The sequence below is a fragment of the Lytechinus variegatus genome, chromosome 4, assembly GCF_018143015.1.
Source record: "Lytechinus variegatus isolate NC3 chromosome 4, Lvar_3.0, whole genome shotgun sequence".
In the NCBI taxonomy this organism is placed as follows: domain Eukaryota; kingdom Metazoa; phylum Echinodermata; class Echinoidea; order Temnopleuroida; family Toxopneustidae; genus Lytechinus; species Lytechinus variegatus.
The window spans coordinates 18,510,208-18,533,066 of NC_054743.1; the positions used below are offsets into that span (position 1 = coordinate 18,510,208).

At 36.7% G+C, this 22,859-nt stretch overlaps 1 protein-coding gene across 1 annotated transcript; it reads left to right on the forward strand.

Moving 5' to 3' along the window:
* The first annotated feature begins 201 nt into the window (after nt 1-201).
* LOC121413555 (ATP synthase subunit O, mitochondrial-like) lies at nt 202-22,118 on the forward strand. The gene is made up of 7 exons (XM_041606413.1): nt 202-242; nt 16,002-16,046; nt 16,790-16,900; nt 17,547-17,619; nt 18,004-18,176; nt 20,560-20,646; nt 21,458-22,118. Exons 1-7 carry the CDS (start codon nt 216-218, stop codon nt 21,569-21,571), a joined length of 630 nt encoding a protein of 209 aa, XP_041462347.1. The 5' UTR covers nt 202-215; the 3' UTR covers nt 21,572-22,118.
* Nucleotides 22,119-22,859: the final 741 nt, after the last annotated feature.

The following is a 22,859-nucleotide window of genomic DNA, read 5'->3' on the forward strand; positions in this document are numbered from 1 at the left end:
TAATATGGCTCTCAAAGGGGAGGGGCATTGGCCGAAAGTGCCCTGCATCCGCAAGTGATTGCGAGATTCCATTTTGCAGAGTGTTGTATATGTTTATGCCCATCCCCCCTAAAAAAAGGCAATCTCTGCTCAATCGATCATCAGTTCGTATCTCTGTGAATGCAAAATTATGCACTGCCCTCTCTCGTTTATCCGTGTCCAGTAAAATATTCATCATGGCCGCCAGGAGATGTCTACCTTTGGTAAGATACGATTATTTTTGACATTTATTTGTGTAATCTTTGATATAATTTTGGAAGGAAACGATAAAGTATTGATTTTTGTAAATAATGATATATATTTCCCATGCAAATGAGTGTGTATCATATAAACAGTGTCTGTTTTCGGCGTGTGGCAGTCGAGCAGTCGCAGTGGCCATGGTGGCCATCGCGGCCATAGACCTTATCGCAAATAGATTCACGCAAAGGATCATGGGATCGCAAAGGGGGCAATAGCGCCGCTGTTGTCCGGATGCAACCATGCGAGCGCAAGCAGCCGACAATAAAGTGTACGATTTCCATAGTGTATCAAAATACGATCGACGCCCGCAGCCAACATTTTGCTAACTTCCAGTAAGCGCCTCGTCATATTTGTTCCAGAGTCTAACATCACTTTTCTTCTTAATTAGGCACGGCCGTAGTCACTAGATGGCGCTGTCGCGGAAGTGCTCAAAATTTGTACGTAAGTTTCGTCCGCTTGTCAATGAGTGAAATCGCATAGCGATGCGATATCGTCAAATTAAGCCCCTGTCAGCGCGGATGAATATGATATTTTCTCTTTGTGATTGTCCTCCCGTGCGATGAAAAATATGTCATCGTAATGCATAGGACTTTCGCGAGCTACCGAAGTCATTTTCGTGCCCCAAATTCCATGAAATCTTCCAAAAATAACCATGAAAGTCTCGGTAAGTCAAAAGTGTCGTGAGTTGCTCTCAATTCTTACCTTATTTAGTTGTATTTCTTGCAAAATGGGTCTCGAAGTGTTCTGGATTTTCCGTTGATTGTGAAACTTGAATTGATTTCCTTTCTGTGTCTTGCAGTTAAATTGCAGCGCGGGGAATCGCAAGGGCTGTGGAAGCCCTTCTCAGTGAGGTTTACAAGCTGAGCTGCCCTTGAATTTGGTCGAATTTCGAGCCATTTTAATCGCGCGCACGGGATGATTAATTAACATAACAATTAGCAGATTAGAGATCAAGATTACGTCACGTACGTGCGTACGTGTGATACACAGAAATGAAATAGAACTTGAATCACACGGAATCACAGTCAAGAAATGCTTTGTTTTCTTTGTTTGCTAAATGATTTCCTGAATTTAAAATCATGAATAAACACCAGAGTAATGACATGAAGGAGATAATCATGGTCATATGAGGAATAACTAAATATTTTCTGAAAACGAGTGAATATGATGGGGCAATAATGTGCATGCACTGGAAAATGAACATTCACCTCACTGTCAGTGCCGTGGTGTCAGTCACTCAGACACAGTGCTTTACTGCCTTTTACTGGCATTTTCTTTGCACTGCCGCCGCTGCCTGGTTTTTCTTTTGCCAACTAGATTAAAACTCATTTATATATTAATATGTTTATTGCAATTTTTGAATAAATGGTAATACAAAGTGGAAAAAAATGAAGATAAAAATAATTTGGACTAAAATATGCCATCACCCCCCCCTCTAAAAAATAAATACTATCTTGAATGACTCGTTTATTTAATTTGCATTGAAAAAATAAATAATTGTATTTATGCACTTTTTTATTTCTCATTCTTTCTGCCAGAATATCAGATGCCATCATGAATAACCTCACCTCCAGATTGAACTCCTAAACATCTTGACAATGACTATCTACTGAGATATCTTGCCTTCTTGAGATTGGAAGTTTTAAGTTCAAGTCAGAGTGACCTAAGGCCCTACTAACAAGAAGAATCCAGATTTACATAAAAAACAATCCCACGAAAGATACAAACTGATTTTACTCTTAATGTGTAGTGTGTATGTGAGACTCTGTGTTTGTGTTTATTTTGAGGAGGACCTCCTGTCTCTGTTTTTATTATTTTATTGACTGAATGAATGATCAATACCTAAAAGTGAGAACTGATTTTTGAGGAGAGTACATTAGTGTATGGTTTTGAGTGAATTTGATTTGAGTAACTGTTTTTCTTTATTATTTTTCTCATAATTATTATTTTGCCTTTTATTTTCTATTTTCAGTTATATATTGTCAGTTACATTAAGTTGAACTTCCAAATTTGATCAAAGTGTTCAATTCTTGGGATAGAATTTTATCAGGTAATAAAACTGAGTTTGATAAATCTAAAAAAGGACACTGAAAAAAATATGAACACTTGGAGATGCTCACTAAGAAGAGGAAAAAACATGAAAGGAAATGGAACTTAAGTGGATGTTATAGCATGCCTTTCGCAGATCTCCAAGCACCAGGAATCATAGGCGGCGGAAGTGGGGGGGGGAGTATCCCCCTAAATTTGAGGTGGGGAGGGGACGATTCCATCCCCCTCAATTTTTTGTTGATAACCTTTTTTTTAAATTTTTTTTGCCTTGTCAATTTTCAATTTTGTTTCCTGTGTCCCCCCAAGATATTATTTGGTCACTATCTTTTTTTTTTCGGGGGGGGGGGTCAAAAGATTTTGGCGGTTCCCCCTAAAATTTTTGGCTTCCCCCACCAATGCCAGGAATGTTGATGTTCAACTGAGAGTTGCTGAAGTGGAATCTCCGTTTGTCTGTGAACTTGTTATAGAGAATGATTATTCCAGGACAAGTTAGATGATATTACCCAGCCCATAGCATACATCCCAACAATGGAATGGAGGCAATATACCCCTGTAATACATGAAGTATCATATTATCTTTAGGTTGGTTTGGAAAGTAAGTCCTCTAGTCAATATTAATGTCTGCCCAACAAAATGGTACTATCTGGCAATTTGGTGGTTCAATCACAAGCAGAAAAAGTTTAGTAAATTGACACTAGTAAGACAATTAAACAAATATAATACGGCCAAACTGTCTGACCCCTTACTTGACTACTGACTTAACTAATTATTGAAAAATGACAAGGGATGCTTAGGCCCTTTGTAACCATTTCATTGGGCAGACTGAAGCAGATGACTAGAATTCATACTTTCATGAAGATGAAGGAACATCAAAATGATTATTACAATTTAGCAAATATGAATTTATAACACTGTCATGGTTATAAAAAATAATGAATTTCTATCAAGTAAAATGACAATACAATGTAAGACATAACTGCAATAAAGTAATTTCATTTCCAAAAGATATCTTCCATAATTTAATAACCAAATTTCTCAAGATAATATTTCTTCTGCACAAAGTGTATGAAATGCTCAGTGTAAATCATGCTGTTTATAAATCTCTAGGAATTTTTTTTTTTTCAAAATGAAAATACATGTAAACTTAATCAAAACCAGGGGTGGTGGATCCAGGATTTATCCTGGGCTGGGGGGGGGGCACATTTTCAGGATGAAAATTTGTCAAGCAAAAAGGGCCTTACGGGGGGGGGGGGGGCATTCTTTGATGAAAATTGCGTATTTTCATTACATCTTGACTGTAGCTCTCAAAGGGGGGGGGGGGGGTTGAGCTAGATGTGCCCTCCCCCTGATCCACCAGTGATAAAAATCAACATTTATGAAAGATTGCATACCTTATATTCTGAATTGGTAAATTCAATGCATATGTCTACAAAATGAAACTGACATGTTTGGATAAATTGCTTATTTTTGTTTCAAGAAAGAATTCATCAATAACAGCTTAGAGTTATTGAGAAAACATCAGGAAAAATAATATTCTGATATGCAATAATATATCTATTTTATATATGCTTTTTTTTCAATAACTATATCTATTTATTTTATTTCCAAAAATTTAAAATTTACCAGGGGGGGGGGCTGGTTTAGTAGTCAAATTCACCCCCCCCCCCCCCGTTAAGTAAAATGCTTTATCAAAATAAGATTATGCTATCATTTATAAATTACTGCATTTTGGAGCCCATTAATATTCAAAATGAATCATAGAGGGCAGTGCCATACCTTATTCACTGAAATTAAGGAGGGGCATGCACAGCTGAAAAACTATCAGCAGGGGCAATAATTTTCACTGCAATGTTAGATATCCTTAAAAAAATCCTGTGAAAACACATAATTAAAATGAAATTAAACTCCCAGGAAGTGCCCCTGTATACTATTACAGCCCTTGACCTGTATATTCTCAAGGGGTTCAATAATTCCTTCTCTTCCCTTGTAGAGTCGGTTCGGGTGCGAATGTGTCTGAAAAAAAATAAGTAAAAAAAGGATCATTAGTAAAAATTGTAGATAGAACAGAACATAATATTTTTAAAAAAATTTAGCAAGCAAAAACAAAGATTGATCTGGCATTGGAAAATATAGTCTGGTCTGTTAGCGTCAAAAATGCCCTACTTGTGGACACGGTGGACAAAAGCATGATTTTTTCTCCAGACCTGTATTTATGTATAAGAATTAAGAATGGGGTATGCTCCAAAAAATCTGGCTGCAGGAACAGTGAAAAAATGGGTGAAAATGTCAGAATTTATGAGTTCAGATTTGTCTGATATATAGACTAGCGCTGGTGCAAAACTCAATAGCAGTGCATTATTTTGCATTGGATTAGTTCTTGAATTCAGACCCTTTTTTAATAGATCTTCTGTTTGTCCTTGCATCTCAATGCACCAAATATTTAAAGCAGATGCTAAACAAGCCGAAGGGTGACGGTGGAGGGGGTTGAATGTTGGTGTGTATGTACATATTTTGGTCTTGGGGGAAAGATTTGCAAGACACATTTTTTGCATGTGTTGGAAATTGTGTTGCCATGGTAACAGTGTACCATTGCAAAAATAAGGTAAAAATCTTGCAGTTGGAACTACTTCCTCTGTTTTCATCCAATTCTCATGAGATTTGGCACACACATTGATCTTGAGGTGAAGGTGTCCAAGACTTATATTTGTGTGTCTTTTAGAAATCTTGTTGCCATGGCAACAACATATTATCTGGTGAAAATTGGGGAAAAAAACCTTACAATTCAAACTGTTTCATCAGTTTTCAATCAATTTTCATGAAATTTGGCACACACATTGGTATTGAAGTAAAGATGTACGAGGCACTTTTTGTGTGTGTTTCCAAAATCGTGTTGCCATGGGAACAACATATATTATATGGCAAAATTTAGGTAAAAATCTTGCAATTTGAACTACTTTTTTCATCAGTTTTTTGTTGTTGTTGTTTTGAACCAATTCTCGTGAAATAATTATATGGCTCACACATTGGCCTTGAGGTAAACCTTTGTCAGAGAGTGCATTGCCTTGGTAACCACATTTAGCCAGAAATATGGGGAAAACTCATTGTGGATCAGTCTACTTCTCAGTTTTCAGCCTGTGCTCATAAAAGTTGACACAAATATTCATGTTGGGTAAAGATTCACATTCAGTATTAAAAGGGAATCAAGCCTAATTGGTCATAATGTTGTGTGCATGGAAAAGGAGAAAAATAAGAATGGTCAAAGTTTTAAAGAAATCGGACAAGCAAAATAAAGCTATGGCTGCTATAAAATTAAGATCCCTAAGGCTATTTGTATATGTAGAATTCAAATTTGCAACTGGGTAAGTAAATTATGACAAGGGGTGAGGCCGCAAGGACAACGTTCCCATAAGACTAGTACTTAGTTATCAGGATTTTTGGTTTTTTCCTAAATCCCTATTCCATTGGGGCCGTAATATAAACCCGGTAGTATGTTTTATGTCCTCATGAAAGAAAGATATAATTTGAAGTAAAACTTTTGAAAAAAAAAGAAATTTTAGCTAATTAATTATTCCAGTACATGGAAGAGTGGTCCTTGCCTTCTTACATCACTATGACATCACAAATGCGGTCAATTTGAAGTCTTCATGGGTATAGTGATTACCAATGTTTATAACTTTAATATGTTCACAACTTTGTTATGGTTTGTCCGATATTGTTCAAACTTTGACCTATAAACTTGTCTGATTTTTATTTTTTTCCTCTAAAAACAAGTGTTTATTTGGGTTTGATTCCCCTTTATAATGTCATATATATATTACTCACCTTCAATAATATTTATAGGCTTTTTGGGGGGGGGGGGGGGGCGGAGAAGGTCCTTAAAAACTGACAACATAAAAATATAGAAGGTTAAAGGCCATGACCATGAGGAACTTAAACACTCTTAAAAAAAAACCCTTACATTTTTTATTGGGGGGGGGGGGCTTTAGAAAATTGCCACATAAAGAGTAAAAGGAAATTATAACGACTAGGAACTTAACCCCCCCCCCAAAAAAAAGGGGGGGAATCCTTTACACTTCAGCATATTAATTTAAAGCCTCAAACATTCTGCTTTGAAAAAAATAATGTTTCCGGTGTCCAATTAATCAATGTTTAATTTGAAGCATGAAGCAGGGGCTGTCACAGAAATATACTGAAAAAATTAAATGAAAGAAAATATAAGGCTAAAATCTATTGTGCACATAGGTATATTTTTGATATGGTATGTTACTGAGTCGTGGATTGCAAGTGAATTTCTAAAACAAGTAGATTTTTGTATATATTTATATTTCTATAATTAGTTGCATGATTAAAGGTACACTTTAAAATATGTCAGAAAAAATATACTTAGAGAGAGACAGGAAACAGGAGATGGCATGGTGAAGCTCAAAATTAAGAGTGATGTGAAAGTTAAAAAGAAAGAGTAGGAACGGAATATGAATATGAATAAAAGACTGAGTAGGAGAATATAAATAAACAATGGAAAATTGGGTACTGTAAACAATTTTTTTATCAAATCAGAATGCATTAATCTTCAAATGAATGGTCTGAAGTGCAAAGGACTCTTCTTACCTTTGAGGGGTGGGGGGCATTTTCTGCTAAAAAGTATATCAGCCCCCTATTTTTTCGGGGGGGGGGGGGGGTTAAGTTCCTAGTCATAATCCTTTAACTGTAATTTTTATGAGGCCATTTTCCAAAGACCCCCCCCAAAAAAGAGTAATATCTAGCTTTAAAAATGCATTGACCCCTGAGGAACAAAGGTGTAGACTGGTTTGAGCATGGGGAAGTAGAACTAAAAGTGGTATGGGGAGGGGTGCACATCTTGGGGAGGTGGAACTAAGGTTTGGAAAATCAGCTGTTGAAAGTAGAAGGGGTACACATTTTGTATTGCTTGCCAGTGTTGGAACTCCGCTGCTTCAGCGGAAGGTTTCATATTCACCCAGTGTACCTCCAGCCTATATGTCCTTAAGGGGATGCGTTTTTTAAGAGTGTTTATCATTTTTATGTTTCTAATGGCCACTGCCTTTAACCTTCTTTGATGTCAGATTTAAAGGACTAATCCTGCCCCTTCCCCCCAAACCCTGAAATATTAATGAAGGTGATTAATACCCCCACATTTTAATGCAGAGAAGACATTTAGAATTTAATATGAATCTTTCCCCCAAGATGAATATTTCTTCCATTTTTTATAAGCACTGACTAAAAACAGGGGGAGAAGTTTGATCCACAATAAATTTTCCTACATTTCTGGCTATCATATGTGGCTACCCTGGTAATGCACTCTCTGACAAATGCAAAAAAAAAGGTTCTTGCACATCTTTAGCCCAAGGTCAATGTGTGAGCCAAATTTCAAGAGAATTGGTTCAAAACTGATGAAGTTGTTCAAATTGCAAGTTTTTTACCTAAATTTTGCCATATGATATTTTGTTACCATGACAACACAGTTTCTGAAGCACACATAAAAAGTGCCTAGTACATGATCTTTACTTCAATACCAATGTGTGTGCCAAATTTCATGAAAATTGATTGAAAACTGATGAAGCAGTTTGAATTGTAAGTTTTTTCTCAATTTTGACCATATAATATGTTGTTACCATGGCAACAAGATTTCTGAAAGACACACAAAAGTGTGTCTTAGACATCTTCACCTCAAGACCAAAGTGTGTGCCAAATTTCATGAGAATCGTTTAAAAACAGAGGAAGTGGTTCTAACTGCAAGATTTTTACCTCATTTTTGCAATAATACACTGTTACCATGGCAACACAATTTCCAACACATGCAAAAAATGTGTCTTGCAAATCTTCCCCCCAAGACCAAAATATGTACATACACACCAACATTCAACCCCCTCCACCGTCACCCTTCGGCTTGTTTAGCATCTGCTTTAAATATTTGGTGCATTGAGATGCAAGGACAAACAGAAGATCTGTTCAAAAAGGGTCTGAATTCAAGAACTAATCCAATGCAAAATAATGCACTGCTACTGAGTTTTGCACCAGCAATAGTCTATATATCAGACAAATCTGAACTCATAAATTCTGACATTTTCACCCATTTTTTCACTGTTCCTGCAGCCAGATTTTTTGGAGCATACCCAATTCTTAATTCTTATACATAAATAAAGGTCTGGAGAAAAAATCACGCTTTTGTCCACCGTGTCCACATAATTTCGCTAACTGACCAGACTATTAAAAGGAAATTAATTAACACCGCCCCCCCCCCGCTTCAACATTTTTTTGTTGTTTGCTTCTGCTTGCAACTTTATAAATTTACCCGATACACCTTTCAAAACTTTTGGCTCCATTATCATGATTATGCCACTGTTCAAGTATTATTTATTTGGAAACCAATGCTAAAACTATAAGGAGAAATGAAATTATATAAAGAAAAAAATATATATTTCACAAAGTATAAAATCATAATGATGTAGGTCATGTTGAAATTAGACCCTGGACTGGACTCAAAATTAGATCAAGTGTAGTGTAGACCAAATGTAAATTAGACAAAGTGTAGACCAAATGGCAATTAGAATTTTTTTTAAACCAAATGGGTCAAGCCCATTTGGTATATGTATAAAGACTAAAATATATGTATATAAGTTAAAAAATATAATTAAGTAGCCTAGGTTGTGCTGAAATTAGACCAACTGGACATTTCACAAAATGAGAATTAGACCAAGTGTAGACCAAATGGGTTTAGCCCATTCGGCATTAGACTAAATGAGAAGTGGGCAAATTGCATGTGAACCAAATGAATATACATATTTACAATGTGGAACTGCATGATATAAAGCCAATTTTATGTACCAGTATTTGACAAAGTAAAAAATATATAATTATGTAGGTTATGCTGAAATTAGACCAACTGGACATTTCACTAAATGAGAATTAGACCAAGTGTAGACCAAATGGCAATTTAGTTGACCAAATGGGTTTAGCCCATTTGGCATTAGACCAAATAACAAGTGGGCAAACTGCATGTAGACCAAATGAAAATACACCAGAAAAACACATTTCACAAGTTGGGACTGATATAGAGAGCCATAGCAGACGACGGAGATGGGTACATGATCTGCGTCCGCAAAAAACGCGCACGCATCTATGTACTAACATGAAAAACAGCATATGGGACGATCTGACTAAAAATCGCACATGCGGGGCTATTTGAGAGTCACAGCAGAGGACGGCTAGCAGACGCCGACGGGCGCGCGCATTTAGCGAGCACATCGTGATCGTTTTAAACTATCGATAGTAAGGACAGTGCGTTAACAGGGACCCGCGATGTCTATGACTTTTTCGACCCATGTTGGTGCTATGAAATTGCTCTTTTTTGCAGTTTAAATGAATTTTACGTAAGTTTTAAGTGGTTTCACATGACAAATTAGATATTAAGAAATTTTTTGATATCATTCTTGGGGACAACAAACACATTTTGAAATTCTTGTTGTCCTGCCTATCTTAATCATGGGTGGCAGAGATAGATGTGCTATCTATAGCTGCAAGAATTACCACAGATTTTATGAAGAAAAGTATAATTTTCTTTCATTTTCGCGCACTGTCTGTGCGTGTTTTGAGCTGCGCAGCTGCTGTGCATGGACGGACAGTGGGCATGCACTCTCGGCCCGGGGACACTGTACGTCGGCGAGGCAGTGGAGGAAACTGGTCCCTAATTCCAAGCAAAAATAAAATGATGATCAATAAAACAAACTGCAGTACATTTGATTACTTTATTCTAGTTAGTATGTTTGTAATATCAATCGATAGTCAAGAATACATGTTTCATAAATAATTATCTCAATCATGATTTTATTTAGTAGGCCTAAAAACCGAGCTGTGTTTTCTTTTTCTCTCCACAGTAGGCTACATAATAGTTGCATATTATTCAGGATCGTGGTCGGACATTCTGAAGTTTAATCATTGGCATGCTTAGACAAAATAATGAATGAAATAATGAGAAAAAAAAAAGAAAATAAAAAATGAGAATAGATGAAAATATATTGAGAGAAAAATAAGATACAAAAAGAAAATTAATGAGGAAGGTGATCTGAATGAATGCGATATGAAATAAATTGAAGATGTAAATGTTGAAATAAGATTTTTTTATCAAAAGAATGGAATATAATATGAAAGAAATATCCATCATCTACTAAGTTTCAGACAAAATAAAATTACAGAGAGTTGGAGGGATGTTTCAAATTCAGGGATTTATTTATTCTGCATGTCATTTTTATATGTCCTTCATTATGTATATATATATATATATATATATATATATATATAGCTTATTTTTGATATACTTTAGATTTGTCTCACCCCTATATAGAGCTTGTATGATCAAACTAAAGAGCCCGAGTTGCAAAGGAGGACCGTTTCTATATTTGCCCCAAAATAACAAAACTATATAGCTAAATTATATGGATATATGGTCTACATTATGATTCTCATGAATATTCTTTAATGGAAAAATTTGCTATCTAATTGGGATCGCCGACGTGCTCTTTTCTAAAGTCGATCGGCATTAATTGACCCGCAATCACCATCTCACTTTTCCCACAAAATCTTCCCAAGTTTAGCCCCATAAAACTTCGAAAATATGGTGAGTATTGAGTTCATACTTTCACTGGGCAATCATGATACATAGATTGTTCTATAAATCCACATTCAAGTATCCAAAGTAATTTAAATACGAAGAAATCAGACTTTTAAAAAAGCCTGGATTTTGAGTGACACTGCACAAAACATATGGCGTTGTATGGCTTCCCAAAACCCGATTCTGCGTTTGCCCCTTTCGCATCCCGTGATCCTCTGCGATGACAGACGCCCTCACGCGACAGACGCTATTTGCGATAAGGTCTATGGCCAGTGCCACACTGTCACTGCCAGTGCTGTCCGTGACTCTCTACTCTAGACTAGTTGCTGTGACTGTGTGGCTTGTTGTGGCCAGATGAGTGCAGCACTTTTTGCTAGCTGCATGCACACGGCAGGCAGACAGGCACATCTTGCAGAACAGACAAATCAAATAAGTAGATCGGCGCCCGATGGCGAGGTAGATGAAAGTTTTCTGATCAAATGCAGTTTCGCACCGGCCGTTGGCCGACTTCAACTCTTTTTGAGCAAATTCCCCACCAGAAATTGTTCGCAAATAGTACTCATATCAAATTCAAGGTCAATAAAATATGCCCACCGCTTTTCCAAATATCGCGATCGGAACGATATACCCCGATCTCAATGTCATTGGCATGATTAGACAGGAATAACCGTCGTTTCTGGGGATTTATTCAACAATTTCTGACATTTTACGGTAATCCCCATTCACCGACGGTAAAGTGTCCGTGTGGGCTCCCATTTGTTATAACCCCAGCACCTTTGTCCGACCAGAGTCCAAAGTTTGAGGTTCTTTTACACATCGAGGTTACAATCTAAGGATATTTAAACTAAACATTCTTAATATTTAAATATTCAATTTTACAAAAATTTAAACGATATAGATGAAAATGCATGAAAATTATACTTTACCGATGTTTAGTTGGGTACGACACAGGAAAACAGGTCAAAATGGCAGCCAAACTATGAAATATTTACAAACGAACGCGGAGAGGGCGTCAACAATGTACGAATGTGATATCGATATTGCATTCCACCAGCACACCTACAAGGCAATAATACGATACGATACACTCACGAAGACAAACGATAATAGTTATAATCGCGATATATCGAGACATTAACGATAATGACGTCATTCAAGATGGCAACTTGCAAGATAAACCGTCAGGTCAGGAGAAAATGGCTTAGATGACAGATTTCTCAATCATCCAGTGGATTTTTTTATCAATAAATCCGGTCTATGCAATTACTTAAATTATTTGTATTTCCCTGAATTTCATAATTAAATTTCGCCAAAAAACAGTTTTAAATCGCGATCTATAAAACGCTAGTTCACTATACGTTGTCTGTAGCCACGGACCCCCAACCACTTCAGTCTATGTATGGTGAGTGGAGCCAACGCAGTTCAGCGGAACAACCAAAATACAGAGACTGAAGCTTTTGGTCTATGGCATGATATGAAATTTTGAATTTCATGCCCGGGGGGGGGGGCCAGTTACATTGACGAGTTGATACCATGCGCGACCAAAAAACACGTAAAAAGGATGTCCTCTTCACGATTGATAGGGCATGTTACGTACGTAACATGATAAGGGTGTCAAAAACACAAAAATAATGAAAAAAGGGTATCTATTTCGCTAGGAAAATCACGTGTTTAGGGTCGAATTTGCGGGGATGATAAAACAAAATTAAAATGTTTTATAAAGGATGTCCTTTTTGCCCAACACTACGTGTTTAGAGTCCTATTTGCGCGAGGGGTAGACGGTGGGGTCGTACTAAACCAAATAAGGCAAAGCCGACGACCGAAGGACCCGTAACAATAAAACATTCCTGTACTTGTTTAGGGGTTCATTTCAGGGAATATTTGCCAAGAGTATCGTTTTGTTTCCAATACTTAAGGGTATAGGGTTTCACACGCCAATACTTGTTAAGGGGTGCATTTTCAGAATATGGAAATTACGTGTTTAGGGTGCTTTTCGAGACTCCATGGTCGCATGGTATCCACTCGTGAATGGAATTGGCCCCCCCGGGATTTCATGCCGATCTTCCCGATGAGAAAACACAAATTTGAATGGTGGGAGAGCGGGAAGTACCTGTGTGTAAAAGGCACACTTCGCAGTCGTGGAAATGGAATGGGATGAAAGTGACCTGGTCTTTGCAGACATTAGTGTAGACCAAAAGCTTCGGTCTCTGTGATGTTGGTAGGTATGTTGCAAAAAAAATAAATCTCAGAAATAAGGTGTTTTCTTTATGGCATCATTTAGAGCTCATCAAGACCTTTAATTTAACACCTCATTTATCTCAATAGCTCCAGAAATAAGAAAGTTATTGCAGTTTTAAGGTCATATAAATCGCCTATTCAATTCTTATGTATTTCTTTGTTTTTTAAGCCAAAAGTTGTGATCTTAACTGGGACCAAGGTGCACTAATAGAAAACAGCAATGCGCATGCATTTGCACATGGAAGTGCCCCAAAACACTCCCCAAAATAACAGACGCCGCCGAAACAGGGACATAAAAAACATCTTTAGCGTCAGTAGATTTCATTCAAATTTCACCACAATATAGTTTAAATGTTGCTCTATCGGAATGAATACATTTTAGAGTGGGATGATACCTGTAAATGTGAATAGCAAGAGGTTGAAAGCAAGGCCAAAGTTCCAGTAGCACACAGAGTCGCAAGATTACCAAGTGAGAATTTTTTCAAGTCTATATAGCTGCCATAAACATTCAACTACGTAAAAACAATGATGCAATGGGGAATAACTTTTCCTTGGACATACAAAAACAATACAAAGCAATGCCTCCACAGTCGCCCTGCAATTCTAGCCAGCACACTCAATGCCTCATTCAGAATGCACCTAGAGGGCGCTTTTGCAACATACCTAATGTTGGTTGTTCAGCTGAACTCCGTTGGCTTTAGCATTTACACACCAAATACAGAGTCCGAAGTTTTAGCGCGTTCTGTACAGTGGACTCAATGGCCATATGTTTATGTACTTAAGATCGGATAAAACGGGGGATTTTGCATTGCAAGTCCCCTAATGGTGGCTTCTGGATATGTACGAGGAGAAATAAAAAAAGAAAGTGTTAAAAAACTCCTTGAAACAGAAGGCTGCAAGCTGTCTGACATTAACGGTACATGGACGTTATTCAGCTCTCGCTTACTTCTGTTCCTGCTAAGTATTTTTCGCTGACTCCCATTAAAAGCCATTTTCCCCGTAATCCTACAATGTATCTGATCCGCAGTTTAAGGTTTGCCAAATTCTATCAAGATCAGCATAGTTAAGTTGGAATGGCCCGAAGCTATTATAACTGGATGGATGAGCCCACTGCCAAAAGCAGAGGAGCTTGCTGTGTCTGATTTTCCTATTGATAACTGATTTTTGAATGAAACAAAAACAAGTTTATGTTTACATTTCACTCCAAGATCCTTATTTGGAATAAGTCCCTCAAAATATTAAACAGTGCAAAACTCTTCAAAGCTTTAAAAATATTTAAAATCCATTTAATGCAGAAAGTCTAAAAATACTAGTAATACTGATATAGATACAATCGTATACATGTTATGATTGTTCTGTACTTTCTTACTGCATTTGTTTGTTAGTTGTGTTTTGTGTTAATTTCAGGATCACTAATTTATAATAATAATAATAATATAGGATATTTATATTGCGCACATATCCACCTTGTTAGGTGCTCAAGGCGCTCCTATATTACCCAGCTAAGCTAGGCGTTACTGCATTTGTTTGTTAGTTGTGTTTTGTGTTAATTTTAGGATCACTAATTTATAATAATAATAATAATATAGGATATTTATATTGCGCACATATCCACCTTGTTAGGTGCTCAAGGCGCTCCTATATTACCCAGCTAAGCTAGGCGTTCATAGCGCACACAGCTTCTTAAGGAATTACTTCCTACCGGTACCCATTTACCTCACCTGGGTTGAGTGCAGCACATTGTGGATCAGTTTCTTGCTGAAGGAAATTACGCCATGGCTGGGATTCGAACCCATGACCCTCTGTTTCAAAGTCCGAAGACTAATCCACTGGGCCACAACGCTCCACACGGTACATGGACGTTATTCAGCTCTCGCTTACTTCTGTTCCTGCTTATAACTTCTTTGTAACTTTTCAGTACCGGGTAATCTTTCCACTATTCTTTATTAAACAACTTTGTAATTTAAACATTAGGAAAGAAAAGTGTTCAAAACAATTGTGCAATCCTTTGGGCGATCACCGGCCAGATAATTGAACCATGCTGTGTTTTGATTATTTGCCAGAGTGATTTGGCCCATTGACAATACCATTGCATGATTACGGTGCAACCATCGTCAAATTTTTCTTGCTGCTCCTCACTAACTTTGGTCTATCATTTCACAAAGAAAAATTTAGATTTTAATAATCATATTGCCAAAACATGCAGACAGATTATTGTATTTTTGCAAGCATAATTTTACCATCTGCTGGTGGGAAGTGGTTTTCCAGACCTTGATTATGCCATTGGTACAAACACTCACATTATCGATGTGTGCTGGTCGGCCTTTGCATGGCCCACTGGTTGTCATAGTTGTGTCCAGCAAAATTCCTGCAGATGCTGGTGATCTAGGGGGTTAGGATTATGGAATACACTGGAAAATGATTTCCCTTTCAGTTTCCTGCCATTGGATTTCACAGGGCTCAAAGTAAAGTCAACTGTATCAGATTGAATAGTGCACAGCTCGGTCATCCATGACATGCACCATTTCTTTCTAAATCTAAAAATAACATTGATCATGGATCTAAAAAATTCATAGACCTACATGTACATCCTATTATTTGGTGTTTTGATATTGATGAGATTTATAGCATACTACATGTACATGTATGTATTTATCAGAATATAAGAAATTCGAGTTGATTTATTATGAAATGTTGAAAGAAATGATTGTTTGATTCAAAGTCCAGGTTTGGTGGATGGATTCCTGGGTATATTTTAATTTCTTTCTTCACAATAACAGTGGTATATCTTCTTTCTTTTGTTTTGCAGGTTCGTCATTTCAGCACTTCATCAGTGGGTGCTCAAATGGTGAAGGTAAGTTCATGGAGACTTATGACATCTCTCACTCCTCCTATAAATAAAAAAAAAATTATCAGAATTCATGATGACATAGTTTGCGATACACTTCAGTTAGATTCAGATTGTTACATAGGACTGTAGATACATGTACAGAACTTTGTTGAAACGCATGTATAGTGAGTGATTGTATTACTGACCGGCCTTGTATTGCGAACACGCGCATCATACGCATTAGAAAATAATTTAATACACTCAAAATTTTGCAACATCCTTCCAAAGAGAACTTGAATAGAAAGATGACGAAAAATGGTCAAAAACACTTATTCAAAGTCTTAATATTCTAAAAATAATATGGTCAAAAAAAAGCTCATCAGGGATTTTGTTGTTTTCTCAACTTTTCCCATAGGAAACACACGTTCGGTAATACGATACCTTTTTCAAGTGACCAAAATATTTCACATGCGAAGAGGGTTCCGATTTGAAGATGATATCGTAAAAGGGATAAACGATTTTGGCAAAATTTTTACATATTAATATGTTGTAGGTAATTGTGTATTTATGGTGAAAGTTTGGTGAATATTATGAGAATAATGTGTTTGATATGATTGAATTCATGAAAAGTGTTCGGTAATACGATCCACTACCATACCTTCCACTCGGCCTGAATTGCTAATCGAATATGAGAAGTCAAATTATTCCTGTGATATTAATCTTTGTGATTGCATCAACATGGATATTTTCATTCATTATTCCTACAGCCACCCATCCAGGTGTATGGCTTTGGTGGTCGCTATGCTACAGCTCTCTACTCAGCAGCAAGCAAACAGAAAGCCCTGGACCAAGTTGATAAAGATTTAGGCAGCGTTGAGGTATGTTATTCCAAACTTGTATCTTAGATTTTTTTTCTTTTTTTTCTCGTAGTGTATGAAAAGTGAAAACCCAATTTGATCAAAATTTCACGTGTGCGGAAGGTGACTTCATATTTATATCTAATATATGAAATCAGATTTATCTCATTATTCACTTTATTTAGAGTTTATTTATTTTTAAAGTATTTTTGAAAGCTAGGGGAAGGGATACATGTTTTGATATTCATGAGTGTTCGGTTTGTTAGGTATGAATCAAAGAATCAGATGAAAATACAGGTGAATCTGCCCAAGTTGAATCACATTGGAGCACTGAAATTTATCCAACTTATGCAACTCTAAATACTACAGTCATGTATTTGGCATATTGTGGATCCCATTTCATAAAGATTTGATAACAAATGCACAATTTATTATCAGCCAGTGCGATTGAAGGATTTCAACAGCTTAACTGTTTTTTAATTGATCTGATGGGAATGCTCTGACTTGGATAATTATTCAACGATTGGAAAGTCAGCTTATGCAGGATATGCAGGATACTGGGTATGTTTTGTTTAACATGACCTACATGTACATGTATGTAAAATGTAATCTCTTCATTAATGTAAGCATTAACCTTTATTTCTTTGTGTTTATTTGATATCTGTAGTCACTAATGAAGAAGAGTGCCGCTATGGCAGACTTCATGACCAACCCTACAATCAGCAAGAAGGCAAAAATCAGTAAGTCTGTGTTATATTAAGCTTGAAGTGACTTAAAACTAAACTAACATAGTTTCAGACAACCGTGATTTCATGAGAAATTCAAAAAAAAAATGTTAAAAAAGAGCCCTGAAAAATACTTGCATTTCAAGTAAAGATACATGTGAGTAAAGATAATGGTGAGTATGCCATAAGTAGTCAAATCTCTTGTGACTACAGAAATATGTTGACTTGGGCCAAATTCAATTTGCAGAGGTAACTAACACATTCTTTGCTCAAGCTGGTCTGAAAAATTGCATCATTGAGAAGGTTGATTCATCCAGACTCTACTGTAGTATTTTTTAAGTTAGTGGCTAAAGAGTTTTTTGGGAAAACTAAACATAGTTTTTTGTTTTTCTTTTGTAGGTGTTATATCTGATGTACTGAAGGGAGAGAAGATGTCTGATTCCACGGTAAACTTCTTCAGCATGTTAGCAGAGAATGGACGTCTGAACAAAGTGAAGGATATCTTTGTTGCTTGGAGAAAGATCATGGCTGCACACAGGGGAGAGATCGTTTGCAATGTCACTACGGCAAAGGTGAGTAATCATTCTGAATTGGCATTTGGTCTTACAAACCACTATGTCTACTTTCCGTACATCCCATATTGTCTAATCCTAGTCCATCTATAACCAATTTGTCTACCAAACATTTGGTCCAACTGCCCATTTATTGCTTTGTCCAATTTCTAGTTAGGTTGTACCCATTTTGTCTGATATCCACTTGGTCTAGCAGCATGATTAGATGAACTGTATATGAACCAATTCTACATTTGATAAATTGTTAAAGGGGAAGTTCATCTTGACAAACAGTTTATTGTAAAAATAGCACGAAAAATAATAAAAAAATATTGCCGAAGGTTTGAGAAAAATTCATCAAGTAATTAAAAAGTTATTAGAATTTAAATTATTTGATTTGTGACGTCATATGCGAGCAGCAATCCTACATAGCGAATGGTAAAAAATTAGTGAAATGTCATTTTCTCAGAAAATTGAAAATGATTTTTTATTGTTCCTTTTGTATATCAATAGACAAATCATTTCACACCCGATCATGAATAGAAAACAAAATTAAGTCATCAGGAACCATACAAAATTTGAAATTCATGCATTTTATATTACATAACACATGGGGCAGCTGCTTGTTTCTTACTCTTTAACAGATTTTCCTCAAACCTTCACCAATATTTTTTACTATTTTTTCTGCTATTTTTACAACAAATTTTTCTTCAGTGTGAACTTACCCTTTAAGTAATGATAAAGTGGATTCTCTAGGCATTATAATAAATTAATGTTACACCAAGTGGAATTTACACCAAATGATGAGACCAACCTTATAAGACTAAGTGGGTTTAGCCATGATGGTGACTAATTATGTGAAAATTCGACCAGCTGCATGGAGGCCAAGTGAACCCCAAGTGAAAAGAATCCATTAGTCTCAGTCTCCATGTTGGCTGATTCAAAAACTAAGTCTCAACAACCCTCATGGGTCTAACTTGGAATGAAAATCTATCACTTGTTGGCTTCAAGGAATGTTGTTCGGAAATATTTTCCTTGTTTACGATTAATGAATACTTGCGTTGATGTCATTTCCAAACATTTGTCACCTCCCAGGGTTAATACAATCAATGAGTTAATTGATTGTTAGCTGTATCACCCTTAAATCTCATTTCACTCTACGTGTTATGCCTTGTGTAATTTGTATTCTCATAAGTTTTCTGATATTGTTTTCATAATTTTGTTTGTACTTGTGTAATATGTAAAATAAAGTCAAATCAAATCAATATGTAAAATAAAGTCAAATCAAATCAATGTAGGCTTTTGATTAGAGTCAATACAGCCCCAACACTCACTATCATATTTCATAGGCTCAATGAGTTAATTGATTGGTGAATATAATAATATATCCTCCCTGTAGGCCTATTCATTGCAGGCTTAAAAGCTTTAGGTTCAAGTTGACGCAGCCCTAACACTCAATATCATATTTTTAGGCTCAATGAGTTACTGTAAACGCTGTTATTTTCGCAGGATTAATTTTTCGCGCTTGGCGGCTTCAAAACATATTCGCGGGTTCTTAATTTCGCGCTGCACACTCTACAATCACAAAGTCACTTCCTTCTTGCCCATCTGTGAATGGTTTTAATCAGAATTTCAGCAACAAAATTGTATTTTCTGATCATAATTCTAGCTCTAGGGTGGCATAATTCAGCATTGTTTTGATATAATCATGAGCTTTTGTGAAATTTAGCGCAACTTTTCTTTGCTGGGCGGACATCGGGGAAGGCAAAACGGTGGCGCTGCTACATGTAGATGCTGGCCTGGTATGGACAGCCCAGCACCGGGTAAAGACTGGGGGATTACGGCTATTCAAAGTGCATGGGATCAATCAACAAACATGGGTGATCACCCAACGTCTTCTCAAAAACTAAATGCTGTAAATGCCGCCCTCTTAAGGTCAAATTATGCAATCTCTTTGCCACAACGATACACGCAATCGAACTGCGGTTCAAACTTGCATTAAAATAGATGCTCATAAATTCATGTGTTTTTAAATTCGCGCTCGTCGATCTTGCCGTGAAATACGCGAAAATTTCCACTTTTACAGTAATTGATTGGTGAATATATCTTCCCTTTTAATTGCGGGCTTAAACGCTTTAGATTCAAGTTATCACAGCCCCAACACTCCCTATCATATTTTATAGGTTCAATGAGTTGATTGGTGAATATATCTTCCCTTTTCATTGCAGAGTTAACACAGCCCCAACACTCACTATCATATTTTATAGGTTCAATGAGTTAATTGATTGGTGAATATATCTTCCCTATTCATTGCAGAGTTAACACAGCCCCAACACTCTCTATCATATTTTATAGGTTCAATGAGTTAATTGATTTGTGAATATATCTTCCCTATTCACTGCAGGCTTTGGATTCTAGTCAACAGAAGCAGGTTCAAGAAGCTCTCAAGGCTTTTGTCAAGAAGGGTGAATCATTGCAGCTCAACCTCAATGTAAGTACTCTTTTTAAGTTGACCTTCCATAAGTCTTATAATTGCCTAAGTCAAAGCAGTTTTTTCTGACAAGATTATGCTCAGAATGTGTCCCTTAGTTGAATTTTGCCTCAGTCAAGATTTATTTTATTCCCCCAAGAGGTCTGGCTGAGGCAGATTCAACTGTATCTACCCTCAGGAATAGATTTTACATTCTAGCCGTAGTACCACAATGAGTAGCTTGATTAATTCATAATTTTCATTCGTAATCCACTTTGCAGAACTTTTTACATTACCCCAGTCTCTATGTAGTTATCCTGTCATCTTTTCTAAATTTCCTTTTCCCATTTCCAAATTGGTCCTTAATTGAGCTCAACATTGGACCTTTATGTGAGAGATAAAACATAGGCAACAAAAACCAAGTATACTCTCAAATTAAATTCTAGCATTGATCCAATTCTATTGTGGACTATATGCCTGAGTCTGGGATTCTGGAACTGGCACGACTAGTCATATTGGTCTAACTCTGTACTAAACTTATTATGGGGAGCCAAAAATTCAAAATTTTGTTTATATTGTATATTTTTTATGTGTACTATTTTGTTTCATTTTGTTTTCATAACAAAGAAAAATACTTCAGTTCTCATTCCCAGACAATTATGAACAATTTGTGTGTCAAATGAGTTAATAAATTGAATGTGTACTGTAAGGGATTTGTGCTCCAATTGGCTCTCCATCACAACTTTAAACCTTAAGTTAAACCCGACTTCAGAATACGGGCCATAGTGTCTCACACTAATGCCTGTTCATCGTTATTTTCTTTCGTTCCCAGGTTGACCCAGCACTGATCGGAGGTATGATCGTGGAGGTCGGCGATAAGTACGTTGACATGTCTACCGCATCAAAGGTCAGGAACCTCACAAACCTCATCAAGGAAGCAGCATAACCTTTGACCTTTAAACCCTTGTAAATGAATATTATAGAATTTATAGTGATGAAGTGTGTATTCCAGTTACACATTGTGGGTGTGACTTTGCTTGGGGCAGAAGTTGTACTCCATGGTTTAATGGGAAACTCAGAGCAAATTGGGAACTGTATGATGTGTTCATATATACATCCTTGGTATGATAAATTTACTTGAAACCCATTCTTTAAATCACCCAGTTCCAAGTCACATGGACCATTATCAATAAGAAAAATAATTGTTTAAACCAAAATATCCATGTATATCTTACAAGAAAGATACTTGTTCAAACCCAGAAGACCCATGTATACTATACATGTATTACTTTCATTAGTATGTATTCACATACAAACTTCTTTTTAATAATCCCTTGCTGATCACTATGAGTGTTATTTGAGATGTATTTATGCCATTGAAAACACTTTGCCACTCTGATTTGATGTGGAATTTTCAAAGAGCTTTGCTGGAATTTGACCATATATTTGTGTATCTTTGAATAGAGAATGTAATAAATACAATGAAAATTTAACAAGTATATCGTTTGTTTTTGTTGGATTTTAAGGTATTTTCAGTATAGGATCATTCTCATTAAAACGTCACAATTCTTTGTTACAACCTTTTTTTACCTTCATGTATAGCCTCGAAGTCTTGCACAGTATCTATGACAGTTTTGTCAGGACAATAACTGCATTTGTGCTTGGTAGATCCGATGTTTGATATGCAAACAAGTTTGTTAAATCCTTACCATCAATTGTTCGTTATCTACTTTTATTTAATTATTATTATTATTATTTGTTTGGCGTCACCTGTGCCTGGGAGGCGCTAAGAGAACTGAATCACTGTGACCCGCAGGTCTCTCCTCCCGATATAACTGATTGGGGGAATGCAGGTGGACCACTACACCAGGGTTTCCCCCTACTCTTATACAAATAGTGCAATGGGTTCTTAACGTGCAAAGGTGGTGACTCTCCTGTACATGGGGCCTCCATTTAACCTCTTATCCGAGGGATGAAGTGTTTTCCATTGTAACACAGCCTGCATCTATGAAACGTGGGAGAGACGTTTACGTTCAGTCATCCGCCCGGGGTGGACTCGAACCCACGATCTTTGGTCCGACGGGCAGACGCGTTACCGACTGAGCCAACACTGCTCCAAGTGGAGTGGTGTTGGAGTTGGAAGATGTTTAGAGCAGATGCAGCGCGTGCTTTGTCTATTTGCATTCATTCTTGAATGGGTTTATTAGAGGCTGGGGGTCAAAGGAAAGTTGAGT

What these genes read in the sequence shown, in the direction of transcription:
- LOC121413555 (XM_041606413.1), top strand. Translation starts at nt 216, where the DNA reads ATGGCCGCCAGGAGATGTCTACCTTTG. An exon ending in GCAATGTCACTACGGCAAAG is followed by an intron (nt 18,177 to 20,559) that starts GTGAGTAATCAT and finishes TATTCACTGCAG; the next exon opens with GCTTTGGATTCTAGTCAACA. An exon ending in CATTGCAGCTCAACCTCAAT is followed by an intron (nt 20,647 to 21,457) that starts GTAAGTACTCTT and finishes TTTCGTTCCCAG; the next exon opens with GTTGACCCAGCACTGATCGG.